This window comes from Primulina eburnea, chromosome 11 (assembly GCF_022965805.1).
Source record: "Primulina eburnea isolate SZY01 chromosome 11, ASM2296580v1, whole genome shotgun sequence".
Lineage (NCBI taxonomy): Eukaryota > Viridiplantae > Streptophyta > Magnoliopsida > Lamiales > Gesneriaceae > Primulina > Primulina eburnea.
The window spans coordinates 39,631,991-39,657,550 of NC_133111.1; the positions used below are offsets into that span (position 1 = coordinate 39,631,991).

Here is a 25,560-nt window from a genome sequence, read left to right on the forward strand (position 1 = left end):
TTTTTACATGGACCGTTCATTACTCGTGCAGATACTGCGGTAGGGTGAAACAAACCGGGAAAAGGGATCCCAAAAAGTAGGTCAAACTTCAAAGTGCAGAACGAATCACCTTTTTTCCACATTATAATAATAAATAACAATCTACCTGTTCATATTCAATGCATGAGAATAATAAAATCATTTAAATTTTTTTATACACATAAAATAAATAATAAATTCAATATTTTTTTTATATATTCAAGCATAAAAAGATAAGTTTTGCGTGTTTATAAAAGAAGGAAATCCAATGCAATTATTGATAAATGATGATGACATGCATGACAATTTTTTTCTTGTGTGGGACTACCTTTTTCTGTTGCTTTTTAGAATAATTACAGTTATTTATATATTATATATTATTTTTATATTTACCAGCATTATTTATTTTTCTTTTTAATTATTTAATTATTTATTGACTGGTTTAACAATTGGCATTTGGACCAGAAGATGAAGCATGTTCCACTTGATAAAAACATTTACTCAGTTGTCTGTGACGACCCCTACACAGATGCATGCAAATTTATGCCAACATCGCAAAATCAATTTTTGGTATCTAAAAATCGCGTTACATTTATTACAAAATAATAAATAAGTGAAAAAGCTAACTGAATTCAAAATATTACATGTTTATTCTGTAATTTATTTTTTAAAAGTTCATAAAATAATTTGTACGTGGTCGACATATTTATTAAAAAAATACACGGGAGGCATCTCGTACATAATAGTGGTCGTATCTTGACGATGGTTAGAGAATATTTATAAATATTAATTTGTAAGAGGTTCGTAACTATTGCAATTATTGAGAAATATGCTCTCTCTAAATATACTATTGTCCAAAACAAAACAAAAAAGGAACAAAATCTACGGCCCTTCATATATAGTTGAAGAATTATATAACATCACAATACATAATATCTGAATTAATTATATAATAAAAAATCATAATTAATTTAATTTATAATTCCCATTTCTTAATACTATTTCACTCAAGAAAATCGACAAGAACCAAATAATAATAAATTAAAACACACCTTTTTATTGCTTAAAATTTTAATTAAACAAAGAGTGTTATTTTAGTTTTAACAGGTTAATTAACTAGTCTATGAATGATGATTCAAAAAGTACGGTATGAATGGATAAATATTCCCCATTAATATTTATTTTATTTATTTAACATATACAGATTCCAATTTCCAGTATTATTTGAGAAGCTAAACAAATTAACGACAACAGTTGAAGAATAATTAACCTTAAAAGAAAGTGGTTTATTTTTGTCTAATGACTAGGAGACAATTAATTTGACTCCTTAATGACGATTTACACGAAAAAAACTGTAAATTAGGACAAGAAATTAGATTTTGGCAGCTTCGTACGTCCTTGAAAATTTTATATATTTTGGACACAAGACAGAGACGGACGACAGTTTAATAAAATCCCTCCTTCATTTTTGGTGACTAATTTAATTTGTATAGTCCTTTTTACTAAGTATTAATTAATTGCTACTTTATTTAAAATCGTAAACACGTGCTTAAGAGTTTTTATGGTCAGACGTGGTTAATATTCTAATATTTAAGGTTGTATTTGAATTGAAAGATTTATATAAAAAGAGTTTCAAACATACAATTTCGTGGAAACTTTAAATATATTACATAATCAATTAAGTAACAAAATGTAGACGAAGAGATTTCGTATCAATGGATTTCAAGAATGCTTAAACAAGTGTGAATGAATTAAATATTGGGAGTTAATATCCTTTGAATAGGTTTCTCGTTAGACGGTCTCACGAATCTTTATCTGTGAGACTGGTCAACTCTACCGATATTCACAATAAAAAATAATATTCTTAGTATAAAAAGTAATATTTTTTATGAATGACCTAAATAAGATATTCGTCTCACAAAATACGACCCGTGATACCGTCTCACACAAAATACGACCTCAATAACGAATATGAAATAAATGATGGATATAAAAGCCTTAAGGAATGAAAAAATTAAGATAAGGAAATAAGGGAAAAAAAAAACTTGAAACAAAAGAAAATCGGTACAGCTCCAAAGACTACCTGAGAAAAGGAGGCGTTGGGTACCCCTGCTCCCCAAGTGATGGTTTGGGGCATCCCACAGAACATGGGAGCGTGGGTGTGCCCAAAATGGTCGCCCCTGCTCTCCAGCTTCTGTCCAAGAATTTTTCAAACATATATAGCAGGGAGCTCGGGGACGCCCGCTGCATGGCGTAGGGCACCTCTAGTCCTGTTTCATGAACATACATGGGTTTTCACCATATTTTCTTAATTTTTTTAAGTATATACGTTGTAAAGACAATCTTATGATTGATTATAAGTAATAAACCGATTTTTCGTTTACACTGTAGTTATAAAACAAGGTCGATGTCGACTGATTTCGGGATGTGACATATTCTCTCTCACGTGACACATATGATGCAAATAAAACACATGCTAGGCACATTAAAATTCATCTGAAAAAAATCATGGAAAAAAATAAACCAAAACGATATTCGATATTTCAAAATGAGAGGAAACAAATCTTTTGAGTAGATAGATTTAAATATATATAATATAAGTTTTATTATCGTCACACATGTCACGTAACAGAACATCAATGCCAAATATGTAATAATTGTTTGATTTAGTTATTTCAGACAAAAAAAAATAAAAATAAAATTCATTTTACTAAATGAAAATCAAATTTTGACAAATTACATAACTAAAATCCAAAATATTTCAACTTACACTGCCAAAATCCTAATTTTCCCAAATTCTACTTTAAATTTACATTAAAATTTAATGTATAAACATTCTTTACGTACTAACATATACTACTGAAAGTAAGAATATCCTTCTACACTAAAGTAAATAATTATATCAACATTCTTCAACAAAAATAATAATTGTATTTGTACAGTTTAACTAAAATATTTGTGTATGCATAAAAATAAATTTTTAAAAGAAAAATGAACATTCAAAATTCCAACAAACAAATTGAATGGAAATTATTATAATTATTATACATATTAAAGTGAGGAATAGGGTTTCAAATTCATCACAGGCGAAACAGTAGCAACATCACAGAAAATAAGAGAAATTTTAATTAAATTTTAAAATGAAAAATTAATTCAAACTTAAAGTTTGGAAGCTTCGATAAATGGAAAAATGATTAAAAAAGCCCGACACATCGCTATCAAGTCACCATGTCTTAACAATGTCACTAGGACGGCTTATTGTGTCCCGTACATATAATTCGTACATATTTCCTAAATTTAATATATAAAAATTCTATTTATTATTACTTCGAAGATGATACCAAATTCGGGAAATTGGACTTCAGTCCTCAGCGATCGATTTTTTTTTGTTCAATATCTGGATACTTTTTTAGTACCGCATTTTCACATGAAGTGTATCACATTTTATATGACATAGTACCATGATTTTGTGAGTAGGGAGTGAACCCAAAAAAATGTTTTGATTGAGGATTTTTTACCAACTTCCCCTATCAAATTTGACCACATTAATCAGATTAATATTACTCTGGCCATCGATGCCAACGAAAGGGTTAAAATAGGGATTTTTTTTCGAGAAATTGGCCTTCAGTCCCCAGCCGCTGTTTTTTTTTTTGTGTTCAGTCCCTAGACACTTTTTTAGTACCGCATTTCCACATGAAGTGTACCATATTTCCACATGAAGTGTACCACATTTTGTATGACATAGTACCACAATTTTGTGGGTAGGAAGTGAACCTAAAGATATATTATGATTGGGAATTTTTCACCAACTTCCACATTTTTTTATAGAAAATTTAATTTTAAAAATAAAGTAGATGGTGGAGTTTTACAAAATTAAAGTAAAACGTCATCGTAAAAGAATTTAAAAAGATTGTGTATGTGTGTCGATCCACTTATTTTGTATTAATGATATCGTTTTGCGTTAATTTTGTAAAACCCCACCATCTATCTTATTTTTAAACTAATTTTTCAAAAACCCTATATTTAGATGTATTAATTTGATCTGGTAGAAGTAATTAATTTAAAAAATCATTTTAAATCAGGGTGTCAAATAACAATAATATTGCATATATTGTAAGTTTGTCGTAGTTTCGAATAAAGTTGCTTAAGTTGATTAGCAGTGAAATTTGAAATTTACTTTAATTAAACTCGTCCAGAGAAATTAAGATTGTGTTTGAATGAAATGATTTGGTTTCAATGTAAATATTTGAGAATGTATATGAAATAATATTTGTGTCGTGTTTTAAATTCTTTCACAATTATCATTATATTTATATATCTTTATTATCATTTAATTAATATTAAAACATGAACAATTAACAATTACTCAATTGATGCATTTTTTTAAAAAAATACACCCATAAAAGATTTTGAATTTTCTTTCTTGAGTACTGATTCACAGATCCAGAAAATTATATATATGGGCAACTGTTTATATTTGGTCAAAAATCCTATTTCTATATATATTTTTTTCATATTTAAATATAAAGTTGTTTTTTTTTTAAAAAAATTTAATGATATAACGCAATGATTGTCCCAGTGTCCACAGGCTTGTTTGTATGAAAACAAACACCCAACGAATGAACAGCCTGTAATCCTGCATCTGTCCAACCTTCAATTTTGCTTTTTTCGATATTTGGCATCAATTTTCCACAATTCTTCTAACAACCAATTATTGCACTAAAATATATAAACCCATTTATGATTTTCAAAAGGTAATATTTTCCCACAATAATGATCTTTGATTCCTGCTACCAATAATATTAATTATGAGACAAATATTTGTATGAGACGGTCTCACGGATCGTATTTTGTGAGATATAAATCTTAATTGAGTCATTCATAAAAAAATATTATTTTTTATTGTGAATATCAGTATATTTGACTCATCTTACGAGAGAGATGCTCTCCTATTATAAATTTCCACCCAACACACAATGCCAAAAAAGAAACCACCTTTTAAATTTCCCAACTTTCGAAATTTTCGTTTCTTGATTTTGCAATCCAGTTCATGTGTGCTGCCACACTGAAATTTTCTTGGTTTATCTCACTGGGTTTTGTTTGTGAACCCCCATTTTCTATGTGGTTTTTTCAGCTAGTTTGCTAAACTTGTGGGGTGAATCGGGCTTCATATGCGGGGGAAATTTTGACTTAGGATCGTGTTGCTCCTCCATATAATGCGCGCGCGCGCGTATATATATATATTGGCAGCATTGTAGTGTTTCGCCACTAGTGTACTCCTAAAATCCCCAAAATACCACTTCACGATTCACAGATCTCAATGCCCATTTGTTGAATTTTCAATCTTTTGTGGATTGTTTATTGTGAAGGTTGAATATTTTTGTAGACTTATTTAAACCAAAGATTGCTTTCCTTAAGCTTGAATAATTTGGCAAGTCAAGGTACAAAGAACTTGGAGGAGTATTCGGCTTTTGTGGTGGGGGCTGCTTTGTTTTGTTTATGCGTTAATATTAGTGTTATTTAGATTTTGGAGCCATAATCAAGGGATGGACGGTGATACTGTGAAGATTTGCTATTTATTTTGCTAGGTGCACCACCAAATTTTCAACCATTTCAATTCCTCGGGTCTCTCTGTTTTCCATTGGTTTCCCATTATTTTATTGCTTAATGATTTGTTGGCACACCAAATTAGCTTAATTTGGAATCTTTTGATGTTGGGTTTAGTGTGGTACCAAGTATAAAGACTTACTTATTTGAGTATAATATGTACCTTACTGTGGATTACTTATTTGAGTATAATATGTACCTTACTGTGGATTATCCCCCTGTTTTGCATGGTTTAGGGAGCGAAACTAGGCCCGTAAAATTGGGTATTTGAGTTCATTTATAAAGGGTGGAACCATTCAGTTTGGGAGGATAGTTTACTTGTTTGATGTAGGATTCTTTCACGAAAGGGTAGCTTTTTCTGAAAAAGAAGAGATGGCCTGTGAGAAGTCGGAGTATGATATTTGGTTGGGGAAGCCGCTGAGTGTTAAGGAAAGAAGGGAAAATTTCTTATGGAAAATGGGATTTGTCGAGAGTTCTAGTGCTTTGGATGAAACTGAGGCAATGGGGTTGGAAAGGGTTACTGAATCTAGTGGAGCCGTTTCGAGTTCTTGTGGATTGTTCGATTCCAGGGATGTTGAAAATTTACCGTTTGAAGCACGAAGATCGAATAGCGAAGCAAGTTTTTCAGTGGATTATTCCGACCAGGATTGGTTGGATGATCTTGAAGAGACCGATGCTGTTAAACAACGTGAAATGGATCAAATTCAGGCTAGTGTTGAAGAGGGTGGAATCATGGATAATAGAACGAAGAAAGCTATGAGGTGGTGGAGACACTTGACACAGAAGATGAAGAGAAACCAAGCTGTTAAAGCATCAAATGAGTTTAAAACATTTGCTGATTCACGAAGCTCAAGTCGAGTTAGAATCAAACAGAATGGGAAGCATTGTGTGGAATGCAGCGCTGTCTACGCCGGACAAGAGATTAATGCTCATAATGGCCTAATTTGGACCATGAAATTTAGTCCTGATGGCCAATACCTGGCTAGTGCAGGTGAAGATGAACTAGTTCGTATCTGGCGTGTTGGTTCTCTCGATGTTGATTCCAATACCGAGAAATGCAGATTTGGCAGCCAAGATGCCGACAAAAAGACCGATTCTATTAAGAAAATGTCGAGCCATTTATCAATCATCATCCCTGAAAAGACTTTCTTCATTGAAGAGAAGCCAGTGCGGACTTTCCGGGGACATAGCAGCGATGTTTTGGACCTTGCATGGTCTAATTCTAATGTAAGCGAAATAGCTGATATTCCAGTGTTGTACTTGATATTAATCTTATTTGCATCTTATCAAGATTTCTTATTTTGTTTTTTCTTTATTGCAGTATCTCCTATCGTCATCGATGGACAGAACAGTTCGATTGTGGAGAGTAAACTCTGATGAATGCCTCGGTGTTTTCCATCACAGCAATTATGGTAATTATCTTCTATGCTTCAGTGATTCTTTTATTTTTTAAACTTAATATGTTCCATTGCTTGAGAAATTCTTGAATTTTTGTTTCAGTGACTTGTGTTCAATTCAATCCTGTTGATGAGAACTACTTCATCAGTGGTTCGATAGACGGTAAAATTCGAATTTGGGGAGTTACGAGTGGGAGAGTTGAGGATTGGATAAATGCTCATGATATAGTGACCGCGGTATCCTACCAGCCTAGTGGAAAGGTGTGGTGCTATACACGTTGATCTTGAATTCCAATTAATTTTTCTAATTTCGAATTGTGTTAACTTTTCTCATTGTTTCTTACAGGGTTTTGTAGTTGGTTCAGTTTCCGGTACTTGTCGTTTCTACGAAACATCAGCGCCCGATGAGTTGCTGCTAAATGCAGAGATAAACTTCCTCGGAAGAAAGAAATCATCTGGCAACAAAATTACTGGCATCCAGGTGTGTATCACCAATCCCAATTTCCTGATATTATACATCTTTTATGGTCCTTGTTCTCAGCTAAGTATACATACGCATCTTCGTGTTCAGTTTCTTAAAGATGACCCTCAAAGAGTGATGATAACATCAGAGGACTCCAAGATTCGAATTCTTGACGGGCTTGAGGTTGTCCGAAAATACAGAGGTATAGAGCTCATTTGAACATATATATGATATTTGAGCCGCTGTACAATTTTAAAAATTGAGCTGCGCTATTGCTGCCAACTACAGCCGCAGACGCTCGGTCTTATATTTATGCATGTATGATTTGATCGGTGAATCTTGATCGTTACAGGCTTGGCAAAATCTGGTACTCAGATGTCGGCATCATTTACATCTGACGGAAGGCACATAATATCCGTGGGGGAGGACTCCCGCATCTATATGTGGAACAGTGATGATTTATCCTTCCAAACATCGAAACAAGCCAAATCTATTCGTTCGTTTGAACACTTCTCCTACGAAGGTGTGTCTGTGGCCATACCCTGGTCAGAGTTCCACACAGAGCAAAACCATGGCAGTTCTAATTCAGGTTTGGCAACAAAGAATAACCAAAGTTCCCCATCAAGTTTGTGGGATTCGGAACGGTTCTCCCTAGCAAATTGGTTTTCCATGGATGGTTCGTCCAAGGGCTCGATAACATGGCCCGAAGAGAAACTTCCACCATGGGATTTTCCCTCCGGCGATCAGGATTGTAAGCCATGCAACGACTACAGTGATCATCATCTTCATCAGCACAAGGTTGACAACCATAGCTCAAGAATGATATCCTCTACATGGGGTCTGGTTTTCGTGACAGCCAATTGGGATGGCATGATCAGGACGTTCCACAACTATGGACTCCCGATTAGAACTTAAGAGTCGGCATTTTCATTGAAAATAAGACGACTATTTATCCGTTCAAATTTTGATCGAGGGAGGATCAGTGCTTTAATATAAATCCATTTAATAATTTTTGACTTTGATGTTGTGATAAGTGCTTCATGTACTTCTAAATGAGGATTGATGATCCCTGATGTTTGAGAATGGCATTAAAATATGAGTAAATTAAATAATTATAAAAATTTCCACCCTTGACAAAATTATTCATGTGGGGGCTTTTTTCCTAAAATTCTGCCGGAGTACCTTTGTCTAAATAGGTACATGTACACTTGGTCCACTTGATTGTCTATCATAGACAAAGAAAGTATAGGCCAACATCCCATTCCAAGAACAAAAAATAACATTTGAACACAAAATATTAGTCATGACATAACTTTTAACTTGTCGCGAGACGGCCCGCGATTGCACGACATCGACTTATAGCAAACACTCAGTATCCATCTACAATATCAAAATGATTAACTTAAATTGTTATAAACCATTTCAAATACCATTTGAAAACAATGTAGGATACGAATGACACATTTCTCTTACACCTGTAGAAATTTTCTATTTGAGAGTTGTTGGCTCTTTCATTTTTGTGAGGTTAATTCCTTGAAGCTTCCCTTATATTTACTAAAATTTCACTGAATTTTTAATATGAAATAACCCCGGAAATTTTACTAATTGGACCACCGGTTTAAATAAAAGCCCATCAATATTTTTGGGTATTTTATGGGACAATGACAATCCAGTTAATTAAACAACTCGGACCAGAGTATCACCCGGTTCACTTCTCCGGTTTAACTGTCCGGTTTAACTGTCTGATTTTGAAAACTATGGTTCCGACAACTCTGTTGACTTGATATCTGTGTTTTCCCTATTGAATTTCTACGGGACATCCAGGATAACCTTGGTGGTGGGGGGTGCATGTTGATGGTTGAGAGTCGAAGGTGCATGCAAAAATTGATAACGTGGAGCTCTGGATCTGAGTCTGACAGAAGCCGGATTCTTGGTCTTCAAAAGCAGCAGATTCGTTACCAATTATCATAGATTGAGTGGCAAGAATCTCGATTTCTCCTGAACAAAGTTTCGGGTTTGGTGCTTTTAAATGAAATGATAGATGTTGGGAAAGCTTCTCATAATGAGTCTAACCTCACCCAACTTCTGATAAGTAACGACTGCACCTGAGGTTCAAATTACTACAAGAAAGGCAGTAGAACCAATGCTTCAGACCTTTCAATCCCACAAATCGATCAAACACCACATAATTTGACTTGTTCTCAACCTGGAGATCAAAATTATTCCATGTACATTGGATCAAGCTCCCTGACGCCTGCCTAGAACCAAACTATGGAATTTGAACATACCAAATCACAACACTTCGAATTCCCAAATTCGTCACTCTTACAGGCTTCAAGCTCAAGGAGCTAGAAAAAGACAGTGGAACAAGAAAACTGGCTGGTACACAAGAAGGTTAATGCTTGCAGGACAAAACCGTATTGGCGAAGATCAAATTTCCAATTGTGATTTCAGTTGAGAAGAAACACATGCTACGTTTCAATGGTGATTTTGCTCCTGCATCAGAAGGTACAGGCTACTGTGCATTGGAAAACTGCTAGTATATCTCTCCAAAACGTGATTACAGAATGTAAGGCTTTTACCAAGGTTTGTTCGTGTTACTTGAATGATCAACTCATATTCATATACTAGATTTTTTAAGAGTATTATTGGAAACTAAATGATAGAGCACATGAATCATGCTGTTGAATATAATGCTAAGCAGGAACAAAAATAAGTATATGTTGCAAAAGGGATGCTTCATAAATGGAGAATGAAGACTATTGTGGCCAGCCATGACAACCGACGATTAGTTTAGATCTGATCATATGATGTAACAGTAATACTAATCTATGCATCTACTGGATATATACCTCTCCACAATGTTGACAGTCCATATTCCTTATCTTGCATGCTTAATGTTCTACTTGACTTGACTAGTGAATTCTTTCAGTGTCTCACATGTAGCACCTTTATAGGCCATAACCTAAAACATTTCCAACATTTCATAAGCGGTATTAAGTTTTCTAGGATCAACAATTGTACCCACTGGCGCAACAACATGGTTTTCTGAGGTACTGTGTGGGTTAGAAGAAATTTGAGTTGTACCGTTAACGTAAGATATAGCTTCTGATAAATGACAAGTGTCTGATTCAAGAAACTTTAGCCTCCAACATTATCATCTTATATCAAAACTTAAGCCACGTACTTTAATCAAGACATAGAGTTTTCCAACAAGTACCAATTTTTCCATTGTAAACATTAGGACAGGTGAACATACAGTGTCTATCTCCCAATACCAGTTCAAAAATGGCATATGAGTCAGAGACAATGATATGATCATATTAAGAATTGAATAGAATCTATATGATTATAATTCCAACTAAACTGCAAATTTAACAATTGGTTAAATACAATTGAAAACATTGCCAACTTAACAATTTCGAGATTCATTTTTCCTCCCTAATCAAGAGTCAGCTCCAAGCAGTATACACGCTCCCTATTCCCAAATATTCCACTATCCCACTTTCTTGATCAAGAAAACTATGCTAAATTACATCAAAATAATAATAAAAATAAATAAACAAATAAATAAAGAAGAGTGGTACAGAGACAATTCACTTATCTAAAAGTCAAAGAATGGATTGAAGAGATCGCAAGAAGATGGCGAAGGAGACACCATTGGAGCAGAAAACAGCGCCGATGGAGACACCATTGGAGCAGAAAACAACGTCGATGGACTAGGTACGAACATGTTATTGTAACCCATCATCGAAAATGGGTCCGCCGCAGGAGAGAAAAATCCGGGCAATATAGGTTGCAGAGCTTCCGGCGCCGGAGAAAGTATTCCGGGAACTGGACCCACTTCAACGTCGGCACTTTCAAGAATATGACACATGATATCATCAACACCAGTAGGATTACAGCTGTTAGCTGTGATTATTTCTCTATCTTTAGGAGATGCGCTTGTTTGCTCTATGGAAGCTATTCGAGCAGCCGGGGAGAGGTCCCCAGGTGCTCCACCGGAATTTGCGGCTGAGCAAGCGTTCCCGGTTAGGCGCTGGACCAATTTCATGAAGTCCGTGACGGTGGTGTGTATGACTTTGGGAGAAACTGCGTAGATTATGACCGGCTGCCGGTCTTCCGGAAGAGAATGTTCTTGCGGTGCTTGGCTGTGGGCTGGCGGCGGAACAGGCGGTTTTCTGATCTTGTGAGAGTCTTTGTTGACTTTGAGTACGGCGGGGCGAGGGCCCTGCAGCTCCTTCCTGGGCAGTGGCCTGTTCCCGCAGCCTGCGCTGGCGGAGAAAACCTCCGGAGGATCCATCAACTACGATGTGAGCTGGATTCAAAGAAATCAGCGTCGTCGCTTAGCTCAAGATCAGAGAATCATGGTGAAATATCGCTGTCATCTGAAAAGAAGGGAACAGTGTGAAACTCCAGCAAAGTCACCAGTTGCCACCGGCCACAATAAATCAAAATAAAGCCACCTTTTTAAAAAGTTTTAACATAAATTTAGATTTTTATTTTCTAAAACATAATATATATAGATATATAAAATAATAATATTTTTCATTATTATATATATATATTATTTAAATATATTGATTTTGAAATAGTATTAAACACAAATATATTAACATATTTATATATATATATATATATATATATATATATATTATTTAAATATATTGATTTTGAAATAGTATTAAACACAAATATATTAACATATTTATATATATGATTAAATAGTAATTTACAATAAAAGATAATACAAATATTTATTATTTTACTAAAGATAAATCAATTCGAAAAAACTTAAATCTACGATGAAATACAATAAATATAAATTATATAAATATTTACAATTCATTAAATTAAATAAATATTATAAATAAAAATTAAAAAATTATTTAAAAAGAAAGTTATATCTTAAAATTTACAATAATGTATTTTTGAAGAAAAAAATACTAACAAAGTTATTATTTTACAATAATGTGTTACCATACTTAAAAAAAAAAAGTTAGAAATCAATAATCTAATTAAGTATTTGTCAACATATTTACGAATAATTATCTAAAGTAGAAAAATAAATTTACCTAAATTAGTTTGAGTAATTTTCATGTGAGACGGTCTAATAAATCTATATTTATGGGACGAGTCGACTCGGTATATATTTTGAGTAAAAAATAATAATTTTGACATAAAATAATATATTTCAGGAGTCGATCGGATAGAAAATTTGTCTTAAAATTGACTCATAAGACGGTTTCATAAGAGTTTTTATGAAATATTTTTAATATTTTCTTATATTTAATAAAATAAAAATATATAAAAGATATTATATGTTCATATCAATATTTTCAAAAATAATTTGAGGAGTAAAGAAAGAAATATTAAGTGTAATATAATTTTTTTTAGATGTTTTGGATTGATCGTATCATTTCATTTAATTTCGGTTACGATTTTATATTCTGTGTTACTTTAATATATTAAGTTCTTCATACTCTATAAAATATAAAATAAATTATAATATTTTTATATAATACTATGTTTTTCAACTTTTTAGTGAAGAATGTCATCGTTAATTTTTGTTATATTGATTGTCTATACATCGATATTATTATTATTTAGTTAGAACTTATTTGGTTATGTGTGGATGAGTGAGATTAGAACTGACATGAATGACCTTATGGGAAGTTCTCGTGCTTCAAGATGTCGATGTTACGCCTCTTGATCTGGTTGATTAGATTGACCGTAAAAGAACGACGTTATATATTTACGTGTAATACTGTCTCTGTTGGAAACACGGCCGATATAAGAAAATGATAAGACTGATCTCTAAGGTATATGAGACATCAATAGCAGATAGACACACATGTCCCGAACTCATGAGCAATCTGACCATTAGCACCCAAATAAATGTGATGCACTCAATAATGCCATAAGTATAAGAAAATAAATTTACTTCTTGGCTAACATTTATAGCTTTTGGCATAATAGTAAGCATTTGATCCTAACAATTGATATCAGAATGATGTCATGAGTTCAAGTCTCGTGTTAAGAATATTGGGTTAAGCATGGATGAATGAGAGTACTACTGAGATGAATGACCTCTTGAGAAGTTCTCATACTTCAAACTGTTGATATTGCATCGCTTGATCTGGTTGACAGATTGACAGTAAAAGAGCAACGCCAGATATTAATAGGTAACACTATCTCTATTGGGGATATGACAGACAGTAGGAGAATGGTAAGACTGATCTATAAAAAAATATGAGACAATATCAACAGATAGACATGCATCTTTCCGAGCTCATAGGCCTAATAGATCAACACATTAGCACCCAAATAGGTGCACTCTGCACTGCCACAATTATAAAAAAAATAAAGTCGATTCTTGGATAATAACAATTACTTTTGACCTAATGATAATCGTTTGATTCTAATAAAAAATAATTATGTAAAAGAAAGAAACTATCTTAAAATTTTCTCAATATATTTTTGAAGAAAAAAAATGAAAAACATCATTATTTAATAATATATGTTACAATACTTAACACAATCTAAAAATTAATAGTCTAATCAAACTATTTGTCAATATATTTACGCAAAATTACTCAAGATAGAAAAATTAAATTTACTTAATTAATTTTTGTAAGTCTTATGTGAGATGTTTCACAAATATATATACATAAGAAGAGTCGACTCGATTCATATATTGAGTTAAAATAATAATTTTATCATAAAACAATATTTTTCGTGAGTTGGGTCAAGTAATAGATCCATCTAACAAATGAGACAATCTCATAAGTATTTTTGGGAATTAGTTTTAATATATCTTATATTTAATAAAATAAAAATATATAAAAGAAATTATATGTTTATGTACAATATATTAAAAAATTATTTGATGACACATTAGATATTTTAGAGTAAAGAAAAAAAATATGAAGTGTATTTTAAAAAAAAAATTGGAGTGTGAATAACAATGTCTTAAATGTTTGCATTGATTGTATTATTTTATTTAATTTCGATTATTATTTTGGGTTTGCGTTAAATTTATATATTTAATGCTTCATGCTCACTTAAAATATTAAATAAACCATAAACGTTTTATATAATATTACACTTTTCAACTTTTTAGTTGAAAAATGTCTTTGTATATTTTTGATATATTAACTGTTCATACATTGATATTTTTGTTATTTTTTTATTAGTATTATTCTTATTAATATTATTATTATTTAATTAGAACTTTAGTATAAATATTTTAAAAATGTTCAAAAATAATAAAAATTTTAAATCAAAATTTTTATCTAATAGATGATATTTTTTGTTTTTTGAAAAATATTTATTTCTTCTTCAAAATTTTGATATACAAATACTATATGATTCTTTAATATTTGTTTATTTTTATTAATAACAATCTCATTCAATTAATATATTGAATGCAACAGTAAATAATTCAATTTGACTGCAAATTATTATCCTTATTTGAATATGATATCAAATAATATAATTTTTATATAATAATTAAATATATTCATTAGATCAAAAATTTTAAATAATTATTTAAACGATCATACTTACTAATTTTAATATTTCAAGCTTGAATTATATATATATATATATATATATATATATATATATATATATATATATATATATATATATTATATAAAATACGGGGTTTTATATTCTTTAATCATTATTCCCATAGTATATATCTATACTTTTATATATTATTTCTAAAAACGAATTATTTTGGTAAACGATGCTCTGATACACCAGAACATCAGATAATTAGGCGTGAACATAAAAAAAATTGGCGGAGCTTTGAACATCCTTTTGATCCATAATTTTGGGTGAGTTTATGCTATATTTGGAATCTATTTTCTCTTACGATGTTATTAATTATTAGTCTTTAGATCATCAACATATATATCAACTTTGTAAAAAATTTAAGAAACTCACATGATTTAATGATATTTGAATAGGGGGCGAAACACTCTCAATGTAGCATAAACTAATCCATGGAAGAGCACAAAAATGATGAGATTATTCTATGCTATATTTAGAGTATTTCTTTTACCATGGGGTGGTCAAATATTAGTCATTAAATCATCAATATATATGTCAATTTTCATAAAAATATGATAGATTCACATTATCTTATGATATTGGAATAAGAGAGAAACATTTTCGATGTAACATAGACTAACATGTATATGTTGATGATACAAAGCTAATATTTTACCGATGATGCAAGAATAAACTTTCCAATATTGTCGTAATAAACACATTTACTCAATTATCAAATTAATTTATTAATAATTAAAATTTCTTGTAAAACACTTTTATCATAAATATTTAGAATATAATTGTTAATTATTGATTTTATCAAAAATATATATAATTTTATCAAAAATTTATTCCAATGGTAAATACGATTATATTTTCATAAAATATCAGTTTAGCCCAAAATCATGAAAGATTCATAAAATCACCCGTAGCCCGAAAAAATTAGAGTCCATAGAGAGCAGTGCTTCCAGAGACATTCTCGAATGCCATGTCTGTATGCCAGAACGCTGCCCGAACAATTTGGACCGCCTCATTTCTACATAGGCAGTATGCTGCCCTGAGCAAAAATATTATATTTTTATTTTAAAAAGTTGTGCATGCATCGTACTACCTTTGCTCGGTATCGTTGCCCAAGATTGTTTCGGTCAGCGTAGAAAAGTAATTTTTTTAGAAAATCCAATTTTCAAGAGCTGCAATTTCTAAGAGATTTTCTTAAGCTGTTAGAAATAAATTACTCAACATAATTCAGACAATAAACAATAGAAAATCATATTGTAACATACCGTAATTTTTACCATTCAAAATTTACGGAAAAATTAAAAATTTTCTTAAACATAAAATTCATACAGTCGTTACTTATCATTCAACATAATAATATTTAAAATCAACATCCCATACTAAAATTTTCCAACAAAGTACTTATTCCAAATTATCTCACAACCAACATAAAAACATAATATTTTAAAGTTTTCATAAAACATAAACATAGTGGTCCTCGGATTTAGCCTTCCGCTCAGTCCAAGCCTGCCCCTTGGTCGCCACCTCCTGTCTCCTCATCAACATACTCACATGCATCGATCAAGTCTAGTGAGTCTAAAGACTCAACACGTATAAACTGGGAATAACGAGTATTACATAATAAAACCACATACAACTTCAAAATATAACATATATACTTGAAACTTAAACTTTGCGTAATAAACTTGAACTCTTAATAAACTTAAACTTTCATAATAACTTTGAACTCTCATAAACTTCTTTGAACTTGAACATACATACTTTGAAACTTGAACTTGCATAATAACTTGAACTTTCATAAACTTGAGCTTTGCATAAACTTTGAACATACATGCATACATAATATGACGTGCCATCACATAAACTTTTCTTTAAACATACTTTCATACTTCAACATACTTAACTTCATCATTTTGCGTAGAGGATGTTTCAAAGCAAGTGACCCTTAACATAACAAATATATGATCAGACAAACCACAGTACTGGGCTGACAGGGACGTATCCACTGCCACATACATGAGATCCCTGTTCATAATTTAACAGGCCAGTTGATCCACGTTCATAATTTAACGCTTCACAACCACGATCTAACCCGTTCATAATTTAACGGGCGGATTGGTCCCCGTTCATAATTTAACGCTTTCCAATCCTAACTTCAAACCTGTTCATAATTTAACGGGGTGGAGAGGTCCTCGGCCACGTTCACCGACTTCCAAACCCATTCACATTTGGTCACAAGACATTTAGCATACCTCAAAAACTTCAAATATTTTCTTTGTACGTCATACATACTTACTTGGCGTTGAGGGATTCGTTGGACTTCGATCGGGGCCGTTGCTGCACATACTAACATGAATTTAAAATACTTAACTTGCATGTCTTAGACGTAGGTACTTGAGCTTACCACCAAAGTTAAAAAAAAATAGCTTATGACCTTCTAGTTCGCTCCGGACTTGACCTCGTATAATTATCGTACTAAACCATGACATAAAACCATAAAAACAAATCCTATATTTTTACATAAATAAATTTTAACCATGGTGCTAAACCATGATATAGAACCCCGAAGCAAATCCTAAAAAAATTTAAAAAAAAAATTTTTTTTTTTAAATTTTTTTTTTTTTAAAGGGGTACACGGACCCCGTGTAGGGGTCCGTGTACGGGTCCGGGTAGGCTCGAAAATTTCGTATTTTTGAAGGAAAACGGACACGGACTCCATGTAGGGGTCCAGGTACATACTGGACATGGAAATTCACGAAAATTCAATTCATTCTTTCAACCCAAGCCTAAGGAACATAAACCAACACCTCAAGACTCATCTTAGGATATTATTACATTGATTGAAATCCATACAAACACCCCAAGCATCGACAAATAACTTCAATACAACAATAAGCCGTAATTCGACATCGTTTCGCTTCCTACGACTTCTATTACATTCCAAGCCAATCCCGACCCAAACGAACCACCAAATAACATCTAAACACATCCCATAACATACCTAAATACAGTAGCACAAGCCCGGCGATGCCCAACGAAGCCTGCAACAAAGATCTTCAAGAACATAATCAACATTCATAACTTTCTTGAAACACGATTTGAGCAGTCATACGAAAAACATCATAACTCACTCGTTTTTAATCCAAATAACTCGAATTTTATATCAAATCGAACGTATCGAAAAGATCTACGTTTTTGTAGTTAAAAGTTTTCTCAAAATATATACCGAAAAATTTCAGTTTTCGAAAGAACATCAAAACATGAGTTTTCGGATCTAAAATTTGTTCAAAACATATTCAATACATTTCTTGCTCAAACTTCTACATCATATATACATTTTTATGCTTAAAAACAACTAAACACATAATATGACATGATCGATGCAGCAAGAACAGATTATACGTGCCTTTTGATATTTAAAAAATACCGTAACGACGATACCGAAGCGGAGACGGAGCGAAAGTTGCTTCCGGATGATCGTGGTTTGATTTTCTTTGAAGAAAACTCACTAAAAATGTGCTGGAAAAATTGCAAGGCTTGGACGTGCTATTTGAAGGGGAAAAAAAGAAAAGAATTAATGGAGATTGATTGAGAGGGAAGAGTTTTAAAAACACTTCCTTCTCTTAGTCAAAAGATGGATAGAAAATTTTGTTTTGTGTTTTGTGTATGTTACGTGTATTTGTGTGTGTAAAGTGTGAGTCAATGCGCAAGTTTAATTATTTAAAGGAATATAATATGCTAAATTAATAATTAAAAATACTATTAAAATTTAATCTTTTCTATTTTACAAAATCCTCAAATTTAACAAAATAAAATACACAAATACTAAATTCATAAAAGTTTTAAAATTATAAAATCACCTAATAATTAAATTAGGCTTTTAAAATATTAAACCCTCATAAATCCATTAAAATACTCAAATTTTAACTTAAATAAAATATATCGATTAAATCACTAATAATCATGTCGGTCTCCTTTCCTCGATCCCGCCTCGAATAATCATCTGAACATAAAACTCAAGAAAACATTTCAACGTACATTAAATAAACATAAATAATTAAAATAGTAAAATTTCATAAATTAAATAAATGCATGAATTTTACGTATACTGATTTTGGGCTTTACACATATGATTTAAAAAATTTTGTTTTGGGGTTCAAAACAATTTTGGGAGTCATATGATTTAAAAAATCATTCATATATTGTTAGATTTGATTTGCACCCAAGACACAACATGTTAGAACTAAGTGCTGTTTTGACTTGTATAAATAGTGGACTAGTTAGCCATTTTAACTAATTGATTCATTTTTTCTATTGTATTCCTCAATACAGAGCTTTAGCTCTGATTTTTCTCATTAATGGAATTCATATTCAGTTCTTCTAATATGGTATCAGAGCAAAAACAGAAAATTCCGATCGATGCTCTCCTGCTCGATCTCAATTGATTTTCAGTTCGATTTCGCAACACCTGCTCCACTTCTCAATTTGTTTGATTCTCTTTGAAGATGGTGAAATGCGGTGGTCAAGCGATTAACAACAATGCAAATCATACTTTCGTCAATCGCACTTTTGCTGAAGACTCGAGCAATCCATATTACTTACAAAGTGGTGATCATCCAGGTCTCGTTCTCGTTTCTCATCCTCTTTCAAGCTCGAATTACAACACTTGGAGCAGAGCTATTGTCATGGCGTTAACTGCTAAAAATAAGCTAGGTTTTGTGGATGATTCCATACCTCGTCCTTCGCCTGATGATCTGCTCTACGGTGCTTGGAATCGATGCAATAGTATGGTAACTTCTTGGATTTTAAATGCTGTTGTTCGTGAAATTGTTGATAGCTTGATGTATATGTCGACTTGCCATGAAGTTTGGCTCGATATGCGTGATTGCTTTCAACAGAGCAACGCTCCAAGGATTTATCAGATTAAGAAATTACTCAGTGGTCTTAATCAAGGATCGTTAAGTGTCAATTCCTACTACACAAAGTTACGGACACTTTGGGATGAATTGAAAGATTATCAACCTGCTTCAGTATGTCAATGTGGATCAATGAAAGATTGGGTGAATTATCATAATCAGGAATGTGTTACTAATGGGGCTAAATGAGTCTTACGCACAGATACGAGCACAAATATTGTTAGTTGATCCTCTTCCTGTCATCGCTAAGGTGTTTTCTCTTGTAGTTCTGGAAGAAAGACAAAGGTCTATTACAACTGGAAACATTGATGCTTCATTTGTGCCAAGTGCTTCTGCAGTTACGAATACTACCAAGAAATTTTTGAATCCCAAAAGCAAAGGTGATAAAGTTTGCTCTTATTGCAATTATACCAATCATACAGTTGATAAGTGCTACAAATTGCATGGCTTTCCCCCGGGTCACCCTAAGTTTGGGACAAAATTAGTTTTTGGGACGGCACCTGCACAATCATGTCAGACTTATGCTTCTCCAGAGATCACTTCCAATGTTTCTGTTGATTCCCTTACACATGGACAGTGTAACCAGCTTATTGAACTATTAAGTTCGAAGATTCAAACAATGAATAACTCCTCTTTGGATCGACAACAACAAGAGCCATTAGTGTCCTGTTTCAACGGTATTTTTTCTCTATTTGATTCTGTTCCTGCCATACAACGACAGGATTGGGTAATAGATACGGGAGCCACACACCACATATGTTGCTCCATGTCTCTATTTACTACGTTTAAGCAGATCAATTCCAAAGTAACTCTTCCAAATAATTTCTCAATCAGAGTTACTCATGTTGGTTCTGTCCAGTTGACTAGTGAGCTAATCCTTCATGATGTCTTATATGTGCCACAATTTAAGTTCAATTTGCTTTCCATCACCTCTCTTACTAGTTCTCTTTCATGCTCATTTTTTTTTCTTTCTAACGTTTGTCAAATTCAGGATATCAATCAGTCGAAGATGATTGGGATGGGTAGACGTGTTGGAAATCTATATGTGCTGAGCAAGTTTTGGAAACACTCATCTCCGGTCGTCTGTAACACTAGTACTTCTGTTAACCTTTCGAACTTATGGCATTTTCTCATGGGACATCCTTCATTTGTTAAGCTTTCTGTTTTAAATAAACACTTGGGTTCAAATTTTGTGCAACAAGATCATGTGCCTTGTTCCATTTGCCATTTATCAAAACAGAAACGTTTGCTCTTTGTTTCTCAACATAATATGTGTAATGCCTCTTTTGAACTGTTGCATATTGACATTTGCGGTCCCTTTAGCTCCATTTCAGTTGAAGGATATAAATATTTCTTGACCATAGTGGACGATCACACCCGTTTTACTTGGGCATACATGTTGAAAACTAAGAATGATGTTCAACAAATTTTTCCAACCTTCTATCAAATGGTGTATACTCAATTTAACACCAAGATTAAAGGAGTTCGAAGTGATAATGCTCTAGAACTCAACTTCACAAATTTTTTTCTCCAAAAGGGGATTATTCATTTCCATTCATGTGTTGAGAGACCGCAACAAAACTCTGTTGTTGAGCGAAAACATCAGCATATTCTAAATGTGGCTCGAGCTCTTCTTTTCCAATCTAACATTCCCCTGGTCTATTGGCTAGACTGTATCATTACCTCCATATACTTGATAAACTGCACTCCATCAGTCTCTCTTGCCAATAAATCACCTTTTGAGTTGCTGCATCACAAGCTGCCCTCTTATTCACATTTAAGAGTCTTTGGTTGCCTGTGTTTTGCTTCAACAATTGTTTCTACTCATGACAAATTTTCATCTCGAGCCATCAAATCTGTTTTCATGGGATATCCAGCAGGTTACAAATTGTTGAATATCGACACTAATGAAGTCTTCATTTCACGGGATGTTGTTTTTCATGAACATTCTTTTCCTTTCAAAGATCTCCTTTCTTTACATTCTTCTTTGGACATCTTCTCTGATAATTTCATACCACCCAATGCTTCCTCCTTAATCATTCCCAACAACTTACAGAAGCATACTAGATCCAACCATCTCATTCATACTCCATCTCATCTTCGCGACTACCATTGTTTCACAACTGTTTCCACTCATCCTTGTACAACAATGCACCCTTTGTCCACGTATATTACTTCTCACAGACTTTCCCCTACCTTTTCTGCCTTAGTCAGCAATATCTCTTCCATCATTGAACCAGAACACTACTCTCAAGCTGTAGTTATTCCTGAGTGGAGACAGGCCATGACTGATGAACTCACTGCTTTGGAAGCCAATGACACTTGGACAATTGTTCCTTTGCCACCCGGCAAGTCTCTGGTTGGTTGCCGTTGGGTTTACAAGGCCAAATTTTCTGCTGATGGCTCTTTACAGCGTTATAAAGCACGCCTAGTTGCCAAAGGTTACACACAACAGGAAGGGATTGACTACATTGAAACCTTCTCTCCGGTGGCTAAACTTGTGACTGTCAAGGTTTTATTGGCTTTGGCTGCTGCTCAAGATTGGTTTTTAATTCAACTTGATGTCAATAATGCTTTTCTTCATGGTGACCTCCAGGAAGAGGTTTATATGTCTCTGCCCCAAGGGTATTGCAGAGAGGGGGAGATTCTACCTCCAAATGCTGCTTGTAAACTCCATAAATCTATATATTGGTTTAAAACAAGCCTCTCGCCAATTGTTTGCAAAATTCTCTGCTGCATTACTGGACATAGGCTTTTCTCAATCTCATGCTGACAATTCCTTATTTCTACGGACAAGAGGAAGTGTTTTTGTTGCCTTGTTGGTTTACGTTGATGACATTGTGATTGCCACCAACTGCGAGAAAGAGGCCAATGATTTAAAGATGTATCTTGATAGCAAGTTTCGATTAAAGGACTTGGGAGAGTTAAATTGTGGGGCCCTTAGCGCCTAATCGTTATTACAATGCAATCTGATTAGGGTTAATTAATCACAGCGGAAAACGAGTTTAAAATTTCTTTACGATGAGCCCAAAATATCTCTTCTGATATTTAAATACTAAAAATAGTATCTAAATTCAAATCATAACACGCCCACACATAACTAAAACCAATCACATACAACCAACTCATATCCTCGGGACATGCCTCGGTATATAGATACATATACATATATACTGGGAACAAGACATAAACATAAACCTCAGCCCAAGCTGTGGCTCCAACCAGAAGTACCCTCTCCGGTCTCCTGATATCCTGGAGTACCTGCCATTGTCCACACACAAAGACAACAACAGCCCCCCTTGGGGGTGAGCAAAGCTCCGTATGGAACAACCAATCATATATACCACAGATATCTAAACAATGATATATGGTATGCAATGCATGTATGTCGTGGAGGTATCAGGTCAAATGCCCATCCACTGAGCACATGTCAGAATCAATCGAATCGCTATCAAATCAAATCAATGCTCGAGCTGGCACACCGGCCGATATGGGAATACACGTATGATAGCGTCGACGAAGCGCCAACAATCCCACATCTCATATCCAATCATATGGGGCCACAATTGTCTATGCTTTACGGGTCATATAATACCGGCATAGCGATTGTGTTCACAAACCCCGGAATCCAATCAAATCATATCAGGGTATCCAAGGATCATAGCTCAACGTGCATGTCATGTATCGATGTATGCATAAAATGATGTGTGTTAACAAAACATTTATTTTGTACATCGATATTCAAATCTCAATGTCATGTATGCCACATCAAATCATCAAATAGGCACATAGACACGTATTCCAATCCAATCAATCCAATCAAACCGAAATATATCATATAATACAGATACCTGTCGTATGTTACCCGGTCGCAACATACCTCAATTCTTCGTTTCCAGTTGATGTAGCTTTAGATTGCAGTATAATAATCTATCTACATCAATAACGTATTCATTTCAATCAATAACATACTCCAAAATCATTAATATGAGTTTCAAATATCATTTGAAACTTCAAAAATTCATATCAAATCATAATCATATCATAATTCAATTCCGACTTTGAATACAAGTTTCTTGTCGGTTATTCTACTACATATCAGAAATTCAATTTCAAATACATGCTATTCCAGAACTTTGATATTTAAAGCTGCTGAAACCAGAAGAAAATTACCTCAGTCTGAAGCCCTTAACACAACGATCACAAATATATAATTTGTTTCACGTTTAGACAGCGTTTTAAAGTCGAATCGGATGAAAGAATCGAATTCTCTAACTTTCCCTCGAAGTTATCGTATAAGAAATGGCGAAGGAAAGAGAAACGAAAGGATTCTTATCCTCACCGCTCTCGCGCTCGGGCGGTAGAATTCTCGCGCCCGAGCGCGAGACATTCTGTCCCCGAGAGTTGCTTGTACCGCGCTCGAGCGGTCAAACATTACCGCTCGGGCGCGGCATGTTCTGTCCCATGCCACTCGCTTCGCGCTCGGGCGGTCACAAACTACCGCTCGGGCGCGAAGTGTTCTGCCCGAACACTCACCTTGCATACCTTGGCGCTCGGGCGGTCATTTTCTACCGCCCGGGCGCCACATGTTCTGTACAATTATACATATTGTACTAAATTGGCGTCCGACCAATCCACTCAACTCATATAACGTCAATTCATATTCAATATTCATTTCTCAATTCGTTGTCACGATATACATCAAATACATAATCACATGACAATTTCATTAATTATCGATAATCACGTAGGATTTACGATAATACGATACACGGTCCTTACATTTCTCCTCCCCTTAAAAGATTTCGTCCTCGAAATCTTAAACATCTCTATATACATAACATGGGTAAACATACATATGTCACCAGTTATAGTACATATCAAAACTAAAATCAAAATAGGGATCCGAATACATAGAGTACAATGGAACAGATGGATCAATATCAAATAAATGCGGATATGTATCTCGCATTTTGCTTTCTAACTCCCACGTTGATTCTTCAACACCATGCCGTGTCCATTGCACTTGAACTAGCGGAATCGATTTGTTTCTCAATATCCTTTCCTTTCGATCCATAATGCGAACAGGTTGTTCAACATAGGAAAGAGAAGGATCTAGTTCAACCTCATCAGGTGCAAGTATATGTGATGGATCCGGTTCATATTTCCTCAACATGGAAACATGAAACACATCGTGAATGGCAGATAAAGCTGGTGGCAATGCCAATCGATACGCAAGATCACCAACTCGATCCAGAATCTCGTATAGACCAACATAACGAGGAGATAACTTCCCTCGCATGCCGAATCGAACAGTGCCTCTAAAGGGAGATATCTTCAAAAACACTCTGTCACCTTTCTGGAATTCCAAGGGTCGTCTTCGTTTATTCGCATAAATCGTTTGACGATCCTGAGCAGCTTTCATCCGCTGGCGAATTAACTGAACCTTATCGTTCATTTCCTGTATCATTTCAGGTCCAGTCAATTGTTTCTCACCAATCTCATCCCAGAATAACGGTGATCTACATCGTCTCCCATATAGAGCTTCAAACGGTGCCATACCGATACTCGTCTGAAAGCT

General features: G+C 33.7%; 2 protein-coding genes across 3 annotated transcripts; one reads left to right on the plus strand and one right to left on the minus strand.

Annotated features, from left to right (window-relative positions):
* Nucleotides 1–5,989: 5,989 nt before the first annotated feature.
* Nucleotides 5,990–8,463, plus strand: LOC140805970 (uncharacterized). The gene is made up of 6 exons (XM_073162362.1): nucleotides 5,990–6,852; nucleotides 6,947–7,037; nucleotides 7,126–7,283; nucleotides 7,369–7,503; nucleotides 7,594–7,687; nucleotides 7,838–8,463. Exons 1-6 carry the CDS (start codon nucleotides 5,998–6,000, stop codon nucleotides 8,398–8,400), a joined length of 1,896 nt encoding a protein of 631 aa, XP_073018463.1. The 5' UTR covers nucleotides 5,990–5,997; the 3' UTR covers nucleotides 8,401–8,463.
* Nucleotides 8,464–8,993: 530 nt separating this feature from the next.
* On the minus strand, nucleotides 8,994–11,948 carry LOC140805971 (protein MKS1-like). 2 transcript variants are annotated; one of them, XM_073162364.1, is made up of 2 exons: nucleotides 9,692–11,948; nucleotides 8,994–9,605 (listed from the first exon to the last, which is right to left on the minus strand). In XM_073162364.1, exon 1 carries the CDS (start codon nucleotides 11,786–11,788, stop codon nucleotides 11,090–11,092), a length of 699 nt encoding a protein of 232 aa, XP_073018465.1. In that variant the 5' UTR covers nucleotides 11,789–11,948; the 3' UTR covers nucleotides 8,994–9,605; nucleotides 9,692–11,089. The 2 variants fall into 2 exon arrangements, with proteins under 2 accessions (XP_073018465.1, XP_073018464.1); XM_073162363.1 differs by having other exon boundaries at nucleotides 9,006–9,981; nucleotides 10,338–11,948.
* Between the last annotated feature and the right edge of the window lie 13,612 nt (nucleotides 11,949–25,560).

Coding starts and splice junctions, on each gene's coding strand:
- LOC140805970 (XM_073162362.1), top strand. CDS start 5,998: ATGGCCTGTGAGAAGTCGGAGTATGATATTTGGTTGGGGAAGCCGCTG. Junction 7,284..7,368: donor CCTACCAGCCTAGTGGAAAG/GTGTGGTGCTAT, acceptor TGTTTCTTACAG/GGTTTTGTAGTTGGTTCAGT. Junction 7,504..7,593: donor ACAAAATTACTGGCATCCAG/GTGTGTATCACC, acceptor CTTCGTGTTCAG/TTTCTTAAAGATGACCCTCA.
- LOC140805971 (XM_073162364.1), bottom strand. CDS start 11,788: ATGGATCCTCCGGAGGTTTTCTCCGCCAGCGCAGGCTGCGGGAACAGG.